Genomic DNA, 15,099 nt, shown 5'->3' with positions numbered 1-15,099 from the left:
GCAAACAAGTTTATATACTTAATATCATGTTTTATGATTATCAAAACAGGTTCCATAACTTGTACATTACAGATTATGCTTAAATCGCTAAAATAGCTTTCTGTTGACTTTTTAACCGCACGTTTGACTCGACATTTGACATAGTTAGAGTGGTGATCAGAGGGAACCCTTTTAGGGGTTTATTACCTTCATTGATACCAACTTATAACCACTTTTGATTCGTCATAAGACAGAACCATTATGGACATAATTTAAAGTCAAACCGTTTTTACGACGGTTTGGTTTTTAGCTAAATACTAAGCATAAACTGAACTATGGATGATCAAGGTAACTTACAGAAGTTAGTACTTGAATATGGAGCAGAGAAGAATGCTTGGAGCTTCTTAGAATGATCAGATAGTGTGTTTTTGTGTTGTGTGTATGTTATGAGCCAAGCATGCTATTTATAGTGGAACTAAGCCCTCTAGCTCACTAAATAACAACCTATACTGACCATGATGGTAAGTAGATGTCCCCTGAGTGATATGGGTCGAGTAGGGGGCTCCCATACCTCATTTATTGGGGTTGATCGTTCACTATGCTCAAAAGTCAAGTAAACATCAACTTTCTGCATCTGGGCGTCTAATGCGGCCCGCATGGAGGTTCCATGCGTTTACAATGCGGGCCGCCTGGGATTAAAAGATCAGACGCGTTATTGAGGAGGCTCGCGGCCCGCCTCAACTTAACCCATTATGCAATGCGGGCCGCGTGGGTTAAGATTTCAGAAATTTTTAAATCTTTTATCATGATTACAGAATCTGGCCATTAATAACGAAATCTTTCGTAATGATTTACCTGACCTTTCGGTTTTGAAGGGGTAACTTTGCGGTTTGGCCCTCGGTTATTTACCGATAGGGGCCTCGTGTTATTTTCCCGCGTTATAAAGTCCCCGGTTTATTTATAACTTATTCAGAAAGCCTTAACTTTCATTGTTGACGCTTTTAACCCTTCTTCTACGAATTCGATCGTAACTTTCTCGTTTCATATCGAAATTTCGCGAAATTCATATATATTATTTTAGTGAGTGTATAATACCGTTACAAAGTCTTTGGAACGTTAAAGGGTCACTCAGAGGTATTATTAAACATGTTGACACAGTTAACCCCTGTAGTTTGTAATCTCTCACTTTCTTCCGCGTTTTGTTTTTGTACGATCTATAATTTATTCGTTTGAAGGTTTAAGCATTATTTAGGGATACTATACAGTATATTTACCCTTGTTGACATTTATAACCCTCGAATTTACATATTTTCAAGGTTTGTCAAAATTAGTCCTTTATTTATTATGGATGCCACGTGTAATCAAATGACACGTGTTAACACATCATTGGACACAAAATTTCGAGGTGTTACATCTCCCAAACTGGATATCCACCCGGTGTGGACTTCAAAGTCGATTTTTGTAGCTACTGAGAAATCTATTGACAGCAACAAGATCATAAACCTCCGGGTCCGGCTGGTCTTCCAGATTGCACCAGCGAAGGTCTTTGACTTTCTCTTTGAGAAGAAGTGTGCGGTTGTTCAATCCACGCCAAGGCATCCGCACACCCGGTTGGTTTTTTCAACAAACACATTTTCTTCAATCACACCGCGAGGAAATGTACACTGCACGTTCATTTTGTCGATTGTGAATTTTTGAACATCAGACGTACTGCAGGTGCGTACATCTTGATTTTGAATCTATCCTGGGGACCCGATCAAAGCCTTAAACAATCACACTTTTGGAATGATTTTTCATTTTGTCGAAGTTATCAATTTCTTTCAACAAACAACTCTGTTTCCCCTTTCTTTTTCTCTCCATCAAAGGCAACAATTTCTTCTGTCGCCTATCTTGTGCAAGGACGTTCCACTATCAATAATCTTATGACTATCGAAAGTTCCTCCCGGAACTTCCTGCATACTCACTCAGAGATTAGTTGGAGAGGGGGACCCAAGCCTTCATAGACTTGGGTTGCCCCTGAGAATCAAGAAATGTAATTTCAATTTCTTGAAGGTTTTCAAACACAACACCTCCCCCTGAACTTTCACCCGATTTAGGTCTCCAAGCTTGTTTTTGTTTACCAGATTGTGTATTATGTACAATTTCTGGTTTTAATGGTTATGACAAACTAGGTTTCCTTTTCACCGTTTTGACTTCCGATTTTAAAGCCTTTTCAACAGCTTTGATGTTATGACGTCGTTGTTTCGTTTCTTGTTCCTTAACAGTTCTTTTATCATGTTTTGGAGAAACAGGACGACGTTGTGAGTGACCTTGTTCAGAAGGGGTTCTTTCAACAAAATTTGGTTTAGGCAAGTTTGTGCAGTCTTTAATGATGTGCCCAAACTTCCCACATTTAAAACACGTTCTCCTTTCAACAAACTTAGGAGAATTTGATCGACGACCTAACGTAGAAGTTGTAGACCCAGAGGTACTAGCTTCACACCCGTTTGTGTGTTGGGTGTAATTGTTATCACTATTACGTTTCAAAATGTTAACTTTTTGTACAAAATCGGTATTTGATTTATTTTCAAAAGTCTCCACTTTATCAGTACCTTTGGAGGCCACAAACTTAACGTCTTTTGCTTTCTTCTTGTAACGAGCTCCTTTTGATTCAACCTTAGCCTTTGGCTTTGGAGCTCGTTGTTGTTGTTTACCCTTAAAAGCAATTGGTTGTTGCTTTGTCGGTGATTTTTGGTTTCCAAATTGTTTTCTAATTTCTGATTTTGGAACAGAATCACATTGTGTTACCACAACTCCGGGGATGGTCTTTCCCAAAAATTTATTCGTGTTGTCTTCAAAAACTTTATCAATCAAAGATGGATTGACTTTTTTAATTGGAAAATCATTGTCCGAATAAATTTTAGCATCACCGACCAAAGTATACAACACGTTATTGCTCTTAATAGCAAACACACATTCTTTGTCATCCTTGACATTCTTGACAGGATCTATCACTTGCTTGGCAACAGGTTGCACAGCAGGAGTAGGAGGATCACACAGAATATGATTCTCAATTGGAATTTCTACTCCTTTCGTCTCATCAAGTGATTCATCCTGGTCACTTACATCTGATTCATCATCTGATGAATCATAGTCCTCAATGGTTGGAGGACTTTGATTTGAAGCACATGATGACTTTTCTTTGTTATCAGATGAGCCCTCCGATGAATTGTCCGGTTTGAACCCTAGGCCAGTAGTAACTTCCTCATAATCAAGAGGCACACTAGGTTCATACCGAGGCATATCCTCTTCATCGGGCATTTTGGTATAGTTGTGTCTCAAAGGAGGTGGACACGCCTTATACCCAACGCCTTTCACGTTACCTTTCAGTTTTTGAACGTCTATGATGTGATCGAGCACAAATCGGGAGTTAGAGTAACTCTCCAACTTTTGCTTGATAGCATCATGCGCGCATTTGGCAATGGCTAACTCCTTTTTGGTTTCCTCAACAATGTTAATATAATCGTTAATACTAACTTGTTTATGATAAACAACTTTGTTCAATTCGGAAACACTTTTCTTTAGGGTTTCAATTACAGATTTAAAATCCTTTTCGTTTCGAGTTAAAGCCATGTTTGCCTCTTTGCACTTAGACAATTCAATAACCAAACTTTGATTGTGACTATGAACCGTTTCGGATTCACGTTTCAATTCATCACATTTAAGTTTTATATCAGCACAATCACTACATATGCTAGGAGTTTCAGATTTTACCTGACTTGTAGGAGCTGTGACATTAGCCATGAAGGCAGTATGAGAAGAGAAAGATCCATCTTCAGTGAGAATCTTCTCCATTTCTTCTGATGTAACATCAGCTTTCTTGTTCAAGTCAGATTTCTCGTTAGCATCATTCGACAAATTATCAGCTTCAGAATCCATTCCCTCCTTCACGTCCGATTCTGAACTGTAATCACTCACACCTGAGCCATCTTCATCAGTACTGCCACTATATCCTGAACTGTCATCATTTCCCGAAGATTCACCATTATTGACATTCTTGACAATTTCAGCGTAAAACACAGTTCTTGTTTGATCACCGTTTCCCAACAGTATGGCCGGAGCACAATCGACACGTGGATTGAATTGAGGTTGTGTTGTGGAAACTTGAGGTTGAGGTTGGGCTTGAGGAATGGAATTCATTAAATATGCGGCCATCGAAGTCTGATGTGGAGGGAGTCGAGGTATGGAATTCGCTAAATATTCGGCCATCGAAGTCTGATTTTGAGCTGATCGTGGGTCCGTACTCCAATCCCACGGACTTGTGCAACTCATGATTGGTGTATAGAAGTGAAAAATCTGGTCACACACAGCTTATAATCTTAATCAGCCGACAACCTTATAAATTTTGCGAACACCAACTTCTAACAAATTTTGCGAACACCAACTTCTAATTCTTTTGATGCACTCAGGTGGGCTTTAAAGAAAATAATAACCCATTCACTTAGAATTTGTTAAATCTTACAAAGCCCAAAACTATGGCCCAATTAAAAATACCCAACTTTTTTAATCAATTTCATAAATTAGTGGCCCCCAAAAAAAATTCCCATCGTGCATTAAGGCCCACTAAAGTTGCAAACCAAAATCAATTAAATTAATAGATGTCATCGAATCCAAAAGTAAACAACCCCATTTTTTTTTTTTTTTAAAACATCACCAGCCGCACTTTCTCTATTTTTACACCAACCAAACCCTTCATTTCAATATTACCCAAAAGTCAACAACACAACTAGCCAACTACCTCTTTCTACGTTTCAAGAATTTTTATTGGACCACTAAGAATTTCACATGGGCCACAAATCAATGGAATGCATGTGATGGATAGTTGTAAGCACGTAAAGGCAAACATTTACAAATATCCTATTAGACCTCACTTTGTTGTTCACGTGATGTTAGGCTGGCAAAATCAAACCAAAGTTATTAGATTTCTCATTGGGCCGAGTTATTAGTGGACGTTGGATTGTGAGTGGATGTTTTAAATAATGACGAAACTAATTTTTTTTTTTTATTTGTGAATCTATAAATCAACGAAACAGATTTCTTATATGTGACGAAACAGATTTCAATGATTACTTCGACGAAACTGAATGTTCTTGGTCGACGAAAATGAATTCAGATCTGATGACTTGATGTACGACGAAACAAGAAAACCCTTGATATTTGATGTGCTTCGACGAAACTGATGTGGATAAGGATGGGAATTGGTGAGTTGGTGAGTTATTTTCAGAGAAGCCTTATCTTGCTTCTGACACACGACACCAAATTCAAACTTAACATGCTTTTCACACCAACCAACGTATGGTGTATAATATTTAATCAAATCTTCTAATAACTTTTTTTTTTAATTCAAAAACAAGTTGCACAGTTACTTTGTCAAAGATCAAAAAGGTGAAAATATGAAGAACACTTTGAATATATAAGATGAACTCGATGAAGATTTGAAGATTCCGGTCACCGAATAATTTTCCGAAACCCGAAAATGCTTAAAGCTTTTACTAAAAACCTGGTTTAACACGTAAACAATCAACTTAACAAGGTTTTTGATAAAACTTTTGAGCAAAACAACCAAGATCTAGCAGATTTTAGCCACTTTTTCCAAAAAAAAAAAAAAATATGAACTTTTCAAGAACAAATTTGGTAAAAACCGAAACTTGTTTGGTTTTAAACAAGGATTAGAGCCAAAGCTCTCATACCAATTGTAGGTCCCGTTTTTCCGGTGGATCGATAACGTAAACCTATCCTTGTTTATCACGAACACGGTAACGGGTGCGGAATCCCCGTGACGGTGCAAACCAAACAAAGTGTAAAACACACGCGTAACCAAAAGATTCAATATCTATTGATTAGGGATGAGAACGATACAAACATATACAAACAATGTTTACAGACTCTCACTAAGTCGCACAGCTCTCGTCTCTCGTCCAAGTTTCACACAGAAACTAAGAGACCTATTTATACTGAAACAAAGACACAGACTTGACGAAACTGAAAAGGACTCGGCGAAACAAAACAAAGTCGACGAAACAAATGTGTTTCGTCGACAACCATTTCAAATTCAACTTTTGTTTCGTGATGTGTAGAAGCCCATAACAAGTCAAAGGCCCAAATCAAGTTTCACGGCCCAGATGTAGTTTCGGGTTCAAATCTGTTTCGTTGCCAAACTTTCACAAATTTGAAGATAAGACAAATTGGTGACATCATCATGACATCATCATGATGATGTCATGATGATGTGTCAGCGTGAAATAGTTAGCGGCTCGCCGTGCTTCGCGTGTCGAACTCTGGGGCGCACAACGGAGGAATGTCGTGACGTCGGGCTTGAGCCGGACCTAACCGTGTCGAAACTAAGTCGTACCGAGTCGAACCACACAAAGTGTATCAACAAATTGCAAAAGAGCATGTGGAAAGTGACACCCTTTTATCCGCAGGTCCGAAGTCTTCAACATACCAAAAAGGGCAACCCCCTCACTGCATAATCGGATAACTAGTCAAAGGTTTCATTTCATGGCTGATTCCTTCTATATAAATAACAACTCATGTACATTCAATCAGCCACTCCTGAAATCTCACTTTCTCCCTCCAGAACTTGTGCTTCACTTGTTCTATTCTTCACTCACTCCAACACTATTACATTGCATGCGAACATTCTGGATTGAGTCTCCTTTAATCCAGAATTCAAAGCAATCCATAGTAAAGTGATCTGACCCTACGTATTGCATACGTGGGGGGACCCCGCGACCTGCGTTAGGCAAACCAAGACTCTTGAACCCTTCTGTCTAACCAGTCTAACCACTATCCTTGGTCTTATATTTGTTGTAGCAACAAGTTGGCACCCACCGTGGGGCTACGCCACTAAGTTTATCCTAAAAGACCAGTAGCGTAGCTCCAACTTCGTCAAGATTATCATATCTAAAAGCGAGTCTCTGGGTGAGGTGAATCAAGTACCTCGTACTTCGACACCTAGTGCTAGCCAAACTCCACCGGCTATACCCACCTCATTTTCTACTCCGAGAAGCACGCCGGAAAGCTCAATGATCCTATCTCTAATAATGAAGGGCTACTAATTGGGATGATTATGTTACCTACCTAACTGAAATGGATGCCGGAAAGCTTAATGATCCTATCTCTTATAATGAAGCCATTAGCAGTGATCAATCTTCTGAATGGAATAAAGCAATGATTGATGAGCTTGAATCCATGAAGAAAAATGTCGTTTGGGATTTGGTAGAATTACCCAACGGTGTCAAACCCGTAGGATGTAAATGAGTATTCAAAACAAAACTGGATCCGAATGGGAACGTTGAACGCTACAAATCGAGATTGGTTGCAAAGTGCTACACGCAGAAAGAGGGAATTGATTATCAAGAGACGTTTTCCCCTGTCTCAAGTAAAGATTCATTAAGGCATGTTATACCCCTAGTAGCTCATTTTGATTTAGAGCTGCATCATATGGACGTTAAAACCGATTTCCTTAGCAGAGACTTAGATGAAGATGTTTACATGAAACAACTTGAAGGCTTTAAACCTGAAGGTCAGGAGCATCTAGTCTGTAAGTTGAAGAAATCCATTTACGGGATAAAACAAGCATCAGGTCAATGATATCTCAAGTTTGATGAAGTCATGAAGAAACAAGGTTTTGTAAAGAATCAAGTGGATCAATGCACTTACCTCAAGATGAGTGGGAGCAATTGTCCTATACTTGTCCTTTACGCAGATGATATTCTATTGGCAAGTAATAGTTTAGACAAGTTGCATGAGTCGAAGCGGTTACTCTCGCACAATTTCGACATGAATGATCTCAGAGATGCCTCTTACGTCATTGGCATCGAAATTCACCAAGATAGACACAAAGGGTTCTTAGGACTGTCTCAAAAGGCTTACATTGATCGTGTCCTTACACGTTACAACATACAACAGTGTAAACCCTCAGTCACTCCAGTAGTTAAGGGAGATGTTTTCGGTTCATTCCAGTGTCCGACTACAGAGGTAGTAAAGGAGCAAATGAGCCAGATACCTTACACGTCAGTAGTCGGGAGCCTGATGTATGCTCAAGTCTATACTCTCCCAGTTATCGCTTATATTGCTTGAATGCTAGACCGTTATTAAACTAATCCTGGCCTAGATCACTGGAAAGCAGCTAAGAAAGTACTTCGATATCTGCAAGGGACGAAAGACTATAAACTGACTTATAGAAGAAGTGATCATTTAGAAGTGGTAGGCTATTCTGATTCTGACTTTGCCAAATGCAAAGATGACATGAAATCCACTTCGGGCTATATCTTTATGTTAGCAGGGTGACCCATTTCATGGAAGAGTCAAAAATAATAGTTGACTACAACTTCCACAATGATGGCATAATACATTGTTGTTCACAACGCAACATGTCATGGAATGTTGCTTAGGAATCTGATCACTGGACTCAAAATTGTTAATTCCATTTGTAGACCATTAAAGCTTTACTGTGATAACTCAGCTGTCGTTAGTTTCTCGAACAGTAACAGTTCGACTGGAGCTAGTTTATATCTTGATACGAAGTATTTGTTGGTACGTGAACGAGTTGAGGAAAATAATCTTTGTATTGAGTACATTAGTACTAAAAATATGATTGCGGATCCGATGACTAAAGGTCTCCCACCTAAAGTTTTCGAAGAACATGTTTTGAATATGAGATTTACTAAAGACCTTATTTAATAGCATATTGTACTAGCTTATGTTTTAATTAATAAAATTTGCTTAGTTTGATTTTGTATGTCTCTAACATATGTTCTGCCGGTGTAATGACATATAGACAAATATAAATACAAATCGAACGCTAAAGGGCTTATGCATATTTTGATCATAACTGTTAAGTTTTAAATTGAGGCTGTAATCTGACTAATAGGGGTCCTGAGTCGCATAATAATTCAACAACTATATTTCTCTGCTACAGTTCTTGGTTTAAGGCTAAAATGAGCGTTAACTCCTGATCAGACTTATCTAATACTCATGATTAATGATTACTCGGCAAAGTGGGAGAACGTAAGATTAAATATATTATTGTTTTAATATTTAATCTTGTAGCCATATAATCATTTATATTATATAGATCAAAATATATTAAAAACCTATTACATAATTAGTTGGTAATTGTTGATGAACCATATTAGCCTTATTAACTAATTAGATTTACTCTTGGGTGTATATTTAAGGAGATAACTAGAGAGCTAAGAGGTTAGACAATTATCATAACATCATAATCATCAAAATCGTTCCACACCTCTCTCTTCATAGCATTCACGAACTCAACCCTAGAGTTCGGTTTTCATCATCATAACTTTACACTCTAAGGGTGGTCGGTATGGCATGTTTGAGTGGCTTCGGGGAAGAAGTTTACCGAGTGGGGAATCACCCCTAGTGTTTGAATGGTGAGTGGGGGGTAGGAGAGAGGGAGAGAAATCGGTGACTATACACCGAAGGTGAAGAAGGAGGGATGGAGGAGAGAGAGAGGAGAGAGAGGAGAGAAGAACCAATCAAAATTTTTTATTTTTTAATTGAGTGGGTGTTTGAATCAATTATATCATTGGGTAGAGAAAACTCAAACACCCTAACTCACCCCAACCATACCGTCCACCCTAAGGAGGAACCAGATCATTCTGACAATCATGGCAAACTCAATGGTTGTCTCTCTGACTGGATTCTCTGCTGGACTCAGTGGCGGAACTAGCCAACTAAATCAGGGGTATCCCCAAAAAAAATGTTTATTGTGCAATCAACAATATTAAAAAGCGATAATAAATAAATTATTAAAAAAGACAATAAATAAATAAAGTAAAATAAGTCCCTAATAAATTTATCTTTTTTTTCATAGCTTAAAATCGTTTAATCACATCATCGTCTTTTACTTTAAAAAGCAGGGGCGGAACGACCAAACCAGTGTTATCGTAACAGCAAACAACAGGATTGTGGATTCTTTTATCAAACCGGTGTTATTGGTAGTAGCAAAACAGTAGACCAGTGCGTAAAGGATGACCAGCGAGGTTTGGTTTTCTTCCAGAACCTAAGCGACGATAAGAAAGAATGCCGCCATATGTAGTTTTGTGTTTTTTTTGGGCTAATCTAATCAGTTGAGCTTATCTAATCAATTGAGTCATTGTTTCAATTGGGCTCCCTTATTTTATAAGTTTGGGTTGTTTAGGGGTATCCTTGTATTATTTTAGGGGCATCTTTTGTATAAACCCAAAAAAATATATATAAAAAATACACTATGCATACGGACTTCAGCCGTAGCCCGTGCTACAGCTCACATGCCTTTTGTTCCGCCCCTGGCTGGACTGTCTGCTTGTCACAGATATTGTCTGCTTGTCACAGATATTTCATTTATTTATGTTTTCCATCATGTTTCAATCAGAACTGATCAACATGATTGTCTTTTTATTATTATTATTATCATTGTTATCATATTTATTTTAGGGATCAAGTCCAGAGATCCGGAGATTTGGAATAAGGATATACCTATTGATCTATGTCAACGAAAGCAACATACACTTTGGATTATACCTTCATTTGTTTGTATTTGAGGTCATCTTTCTTGTTATGTTTATTTATTCATGCCAGGTTGTAAATCAACCCACTTTTTGATGAATGGATTTTTATAGAAATTATATTAAAGTATCTAACACTGAATTCTTGAAATTTTGTAGTGATTCCTGACTTGTTTAACCTGACGGCCCACGTATTAGACATAACAGATTTATATATGATGCATGCAATCTATGACATAATCGGGTGTGTTAACTTTATATATATGATGCATGCAATCTATGACTTAATAGGGTGTGTTAACATATGGGTCACGGACTCACGGGTTAATGTTTGGGTCGGGTTATGTATAGTTTTTGGTAATTATTTTCATGTGGTAGTGTATTTAAGATAGTTATTAAAGGCGTTAGGCGCACTCAAGGCGCATACACTCCTGAGAAACATCGCAATAGCAGCAACTTATGTCGCTGACAGCAAGTCGGTGCTAAAGGGTGGATATCGCCGCTAAAGATGTGGCCGCTAAAAGTGATACACTTTTAGCGGTGAGTTGTATGGTTTTACTGACGACTTTAGTGATAGGCCTCACATGGGGGCTAGGAGCAAAGGGCAAAAAAAAGCGAGGGCATGAGAACAAAAAACGCATCATGATAATAAATTAAACATGTATTATGTATAGGGGGAGGTTCATTTGAGAAGAAAATTAAACTGAGAAGAAAAAGAACAAAGGATAAACAACAACAACAACCATACCCAGTATATCCCACTAATAGCAAAGCTACTTATAGATGTTACCTGCATCCCTAGGGATAGAGAGGCTGCTTTCTGAGAGACCCTCGGCTCCAAAACAAACAACATACCATCACACTAAGTCAAATAATACAGAAATAAGAGGTCAGAGAGTATACCAACACACAACATACCAACATACCAAGAAAGGGATCAGAGAGAGACACAATATAATGTAAAACATGTATAATAGCATACAACATCATATGGGTATAAACACAAGAAGGCAATCACCTGTAAAGTCACTTAAAAGATAAGAAAAATCTACGTCCCTAAATATACCTAAGATCCTACTGCAATATCCTCTAGAAGTCTTTAACCCTAATTCTACATGTTGGACCATGTCCTCAGACAAATGACACAATTGTAAAACATTAAATAGTTTCCAAAGATAGGATTAGGTATCTTGAAGATTAAGTTTGGGTTTACTATAATATAGGAGTTTTAGGGTGTACTTTGGTTTATAATAAAAGGTGTAGTCGTTCATCTCGTGTTTTGGTGTTTCTATTCTAATCGATTTTGGGCCTTTAGAGATTAGAATCATCGTAAAGAACTACCGATCTCTACTAACTTTAGGCTCAAATTTTTATTTGTTTATAGAACTTCTAGTCTTGCACTTGCAATAAAAACTTTATGCATTTATTAGTTGAATATGATGCATTCATCCTGAACTTTTGCTGCAACTTTGTGTCCTTCTTCTGTTGGCAGTATCCTATGAATAAGTCAACGAAAAAATTGAATATTTTAGTCAGCGTAGAAATTGACAACGAACCAACATTGCAGTCATCAACAACAATAATTTAAATGGGCGCCGTCCTGATATGTAACTTGATGTATGTAACTTGATACTGTATGTTGTTTTGCCTCCTGTTTGTGAAAATGTGAGTGTTATATATACCTATCTGACTTCCCAAAAAACATTCAGAAATAGAATGAAATGCCTTCTTTTGATCCTCTTATCTTTACAAGACTTCACACCTACTCTAAAGGTGTTTTCCAGAATCAAGAAATCAATAGTCGCGGAGCGCTGCCTCTCTTATACGAAGGGGATGGTTCAGGAACAAAATATAACACGGCCCATGGGTTTTCATTTTCAACAGGAGATCATCAAGTAGAAGATGTACCATCAAAATACTTCCATAGTTTAGAGACCTTGTTTCTCGACACCACACCACCGTTTCCTTCGTATGAACATATGATGCAGGAGCTTGCAGATATCGAATCTCAATATTCCGAGCTTATTAAACCGCAAATACAGAGTCATGAAGAAGCAGTTGAACATGAAACAAGTGGCCCAAAGATGTCAACCAATGAGATTATTCGGTTAGGTGGAGAAAGGTTCATACAATCGTATTCAACTTCGACGAACAACATTTTGATAATGAACCACCCTTACGGTAGTTCATTCTCGGGCCTTTCTGATGAAGAAGTCAAAGATGTTCAACTCATTGTAAATCTTTTACTTTCTGCAGAGAAAGTCACTCAACAACAGTTTGAACGATCGATCAAGCTTCTTGATTGGTGCGACACATTGTCTTGTAGCTCGGGAAACCCGGTTCAAAGAGTAGTTCATTATTTTTCAAAAGCTTTACGAGAGAAGATCAATAAAGAAACCGGGAGAGTTTCGACATGTGGGTCAGGAAAGGAACATGTAGAAAATCTTGCGGGGAGACTGATGAGACCGAATCCGGCTTCTGTCTTTATTTATGATAAATTACCTTTATTCCAAGCGGGTCTTTTTTCTGGAGTGCAGGCTTTGGTGGATGGCGTATCCGGGTCGAAAAATGTGCATGTTATTGATCTTACTCTAAAACAAGGTGTACAATGTACGATTTTAATGCAAGCTCTCGTATCGCAACCCCATTGTCCTGTCGAGCATCTCAAAATAACCGCTGTCGGGACTGATTTTAAACAGGAAACCGAGCAAACAGGTGAGTGGCTGAAGAGTTTCGCTGAATCTATAAACTTATCTTTCTCTTTTAATTTGGTTATAGTAGAAGATATGCTAGATTTCGATAAAGATCTTCTTGAACTGGATCCAGATGAAGCTGTGGGTGTTTATTCATCGTATGGTTTATCGAGCATGATCGCACAACAGGACCGTTTAGAATCTTTAATGAAAGTTATAAAAAGTGTTGACCCTCGTGTTATGGTGATGCACGAAGTTGCAGCGAATCTTAACTCACCAAACTTTGTGAATCGTTTTATCGAAGGTTTGTTTTACTTCGGGGCATTGTTTGATTCTTTAGAAAATTATTTGGGTCGTGAAGATTACAGCCGCAGTTTCACTGAATCTATGTATTTTGGTAAAGGAATAATGAACATCGTGGCATCAGAAGGCGCGGAAAGAGTGGTAAGGCATGTAAATATTAATGTTTGGAGAATGTTTTTTGCAAGGTTTGGGATGAAAGAGGTTGAGCCTAGTATGTCTTCTTTATTTCAAGCAAATTTGGTTGTGGAAAAGTTTCTATGTGAAAGTTCTTGCACGTTTGAGAGGGATGGTGATTCTCTCGTCATTTGCTGGAAAGGAATACCGGTCCAGAGTGTTTCCGTTTGGAAATTCTAATGTGATTTCATGTCCCATTTCAGCTACGTGTTCGTTGTTTCTTAATGTTTGACATGATGATGGATGTTCTTTATGTTGGTTATTGTAAGACCAAGTGAATAATTTTCAACATTATGTTGATATGGTGAGCATATGCCCTTTAAGCAGGCTGATTAGCATCCAATTAACATTAGTGGGAGTCTTGAGTGTGTTCTGATAATACTATAAACTTTGATTGAATCAAGGATACTATTCTCATTATTTACAAATCAATATATAGTGGTACAAGAATGAATACAATAATTACAAGATCTTGATTCTAGAGAGAGAATTATGCAATGGTTACAAATATTCTAGGGAGAGAATTATGCAATGGTTACAAATCTTGTTGACTAAGTAAATGGAATGATAATGGAGAATAATTTGCAATTAATGGTGACTTAATTTGTGGTGTTGATACGCCCCCGCAAGATTGAGGATACATTGGAGACTCCAATCTTGGACCAAAAAGACAGGAAAGGTGCCCGTGGAAGCGGTTTGGTGAGGACATCCGCAAGTTGATCCTTTGAGCTAACGTGAAGGACTTTAAGTTGCCCGGAGTTGACTTGTTCCCATACAAAGTAATAGTCCAAGGCTATGTGTTTCATGCGTGAGTGGTAAACTGGATTGGCACATACATAGGTGGCCCCGGTGTTGTCACAGTATAATGAGGGAGGGCTCACAGGTGGTAAACCTAGTTCATGGAGTAATTTTTTAACCCATAACAGTTCAGCAGCGGCATTAGCAAGGGCTTTGTACTCAACTTCGGTTGAGGATCTAGAGACAGTTTTTTGTTTTGCAGATTTCCAAGAGATGATGTTGGGCCCAAGGTATAAAAGATATGCTGTGGTTGACCGACCTCCATCATTAATGCCGCCCTAGTCCGAATCCGAGAAGGCTTGCAAGTTAAGGTTGGTGTTGCGTTTCAAGAACAACCCGTGATGTACCGTTCCTTTCAAGTATCGAAGTATCCGTTTGAGAGCTTGCCAGTGTGATTATTTGGGCGAGTGCATGAATTGAGATAATTTATTGATGGCAAATGAGATGTCTGGACGGGTGAATGCAAGGTACTGTAGAGTACCAACTAGTTTTCGGTAAGGGGTGGGGTCAACGGGAGGAGAGGAGTCATTAGGAGAGAGCGGATCAGATGTGCTCAAAGGAGTGAGAACCTCTTTTGCACCATCCATTTTAAAGGT

The 15,099-nt window shown here is 38.3% G+C and overlaps 1 protein-coding gene across 1 annotated transcript; it reads left to right on the top strand.

Moving 5' to 3' along the window:
- The first annotated feature begins 12,256 nt into the window (after positions 1 to 12,256).
- LOC118485769 (DELLA protein GAIP-like) lies at positions 12,257 to 13,885 on the top strand. Its single transcript, XM_035982213.1, has one exon. The coding sequence runs from the start codon at positions 12,257 to 12,259 to the stop codon at positions 13,883 to 13,885; it is 1,629 nt and encodes a 542-aa protein (XP_035838106.1).
- Positions 13,886 to 15,099: the final 1,214 nt, after the last annotated feature.

Source organism: Helianthus annuus, chromosome 13, assembly GCF_002127325.2.
Source record: "Helianthus annuus cultivar XRQ/B chromosome 13, HanXRQr2.0-SUNRISE, whole genome shotgun sequence".
Lineage (NCBI taxonomy): Eukaryota > Viridiplantae > Streptophyta > Magnoliopsida > Asterales > Asteraceae > Helianthus > Helianthus annuus.
This window is presented reverse-complemented; position numbering and strand designations above follow the sequence as displayed.

Bases quoted from the DNA above. Each gene is read 5' to 3' on its own strand.
- LOC118485769 (XM_035982213.1), top strand. From the start codon at position 12,257: ATGCCTTCTTTTGATCCTCTTATCTTTACAAGACTTCACACCTACTCT.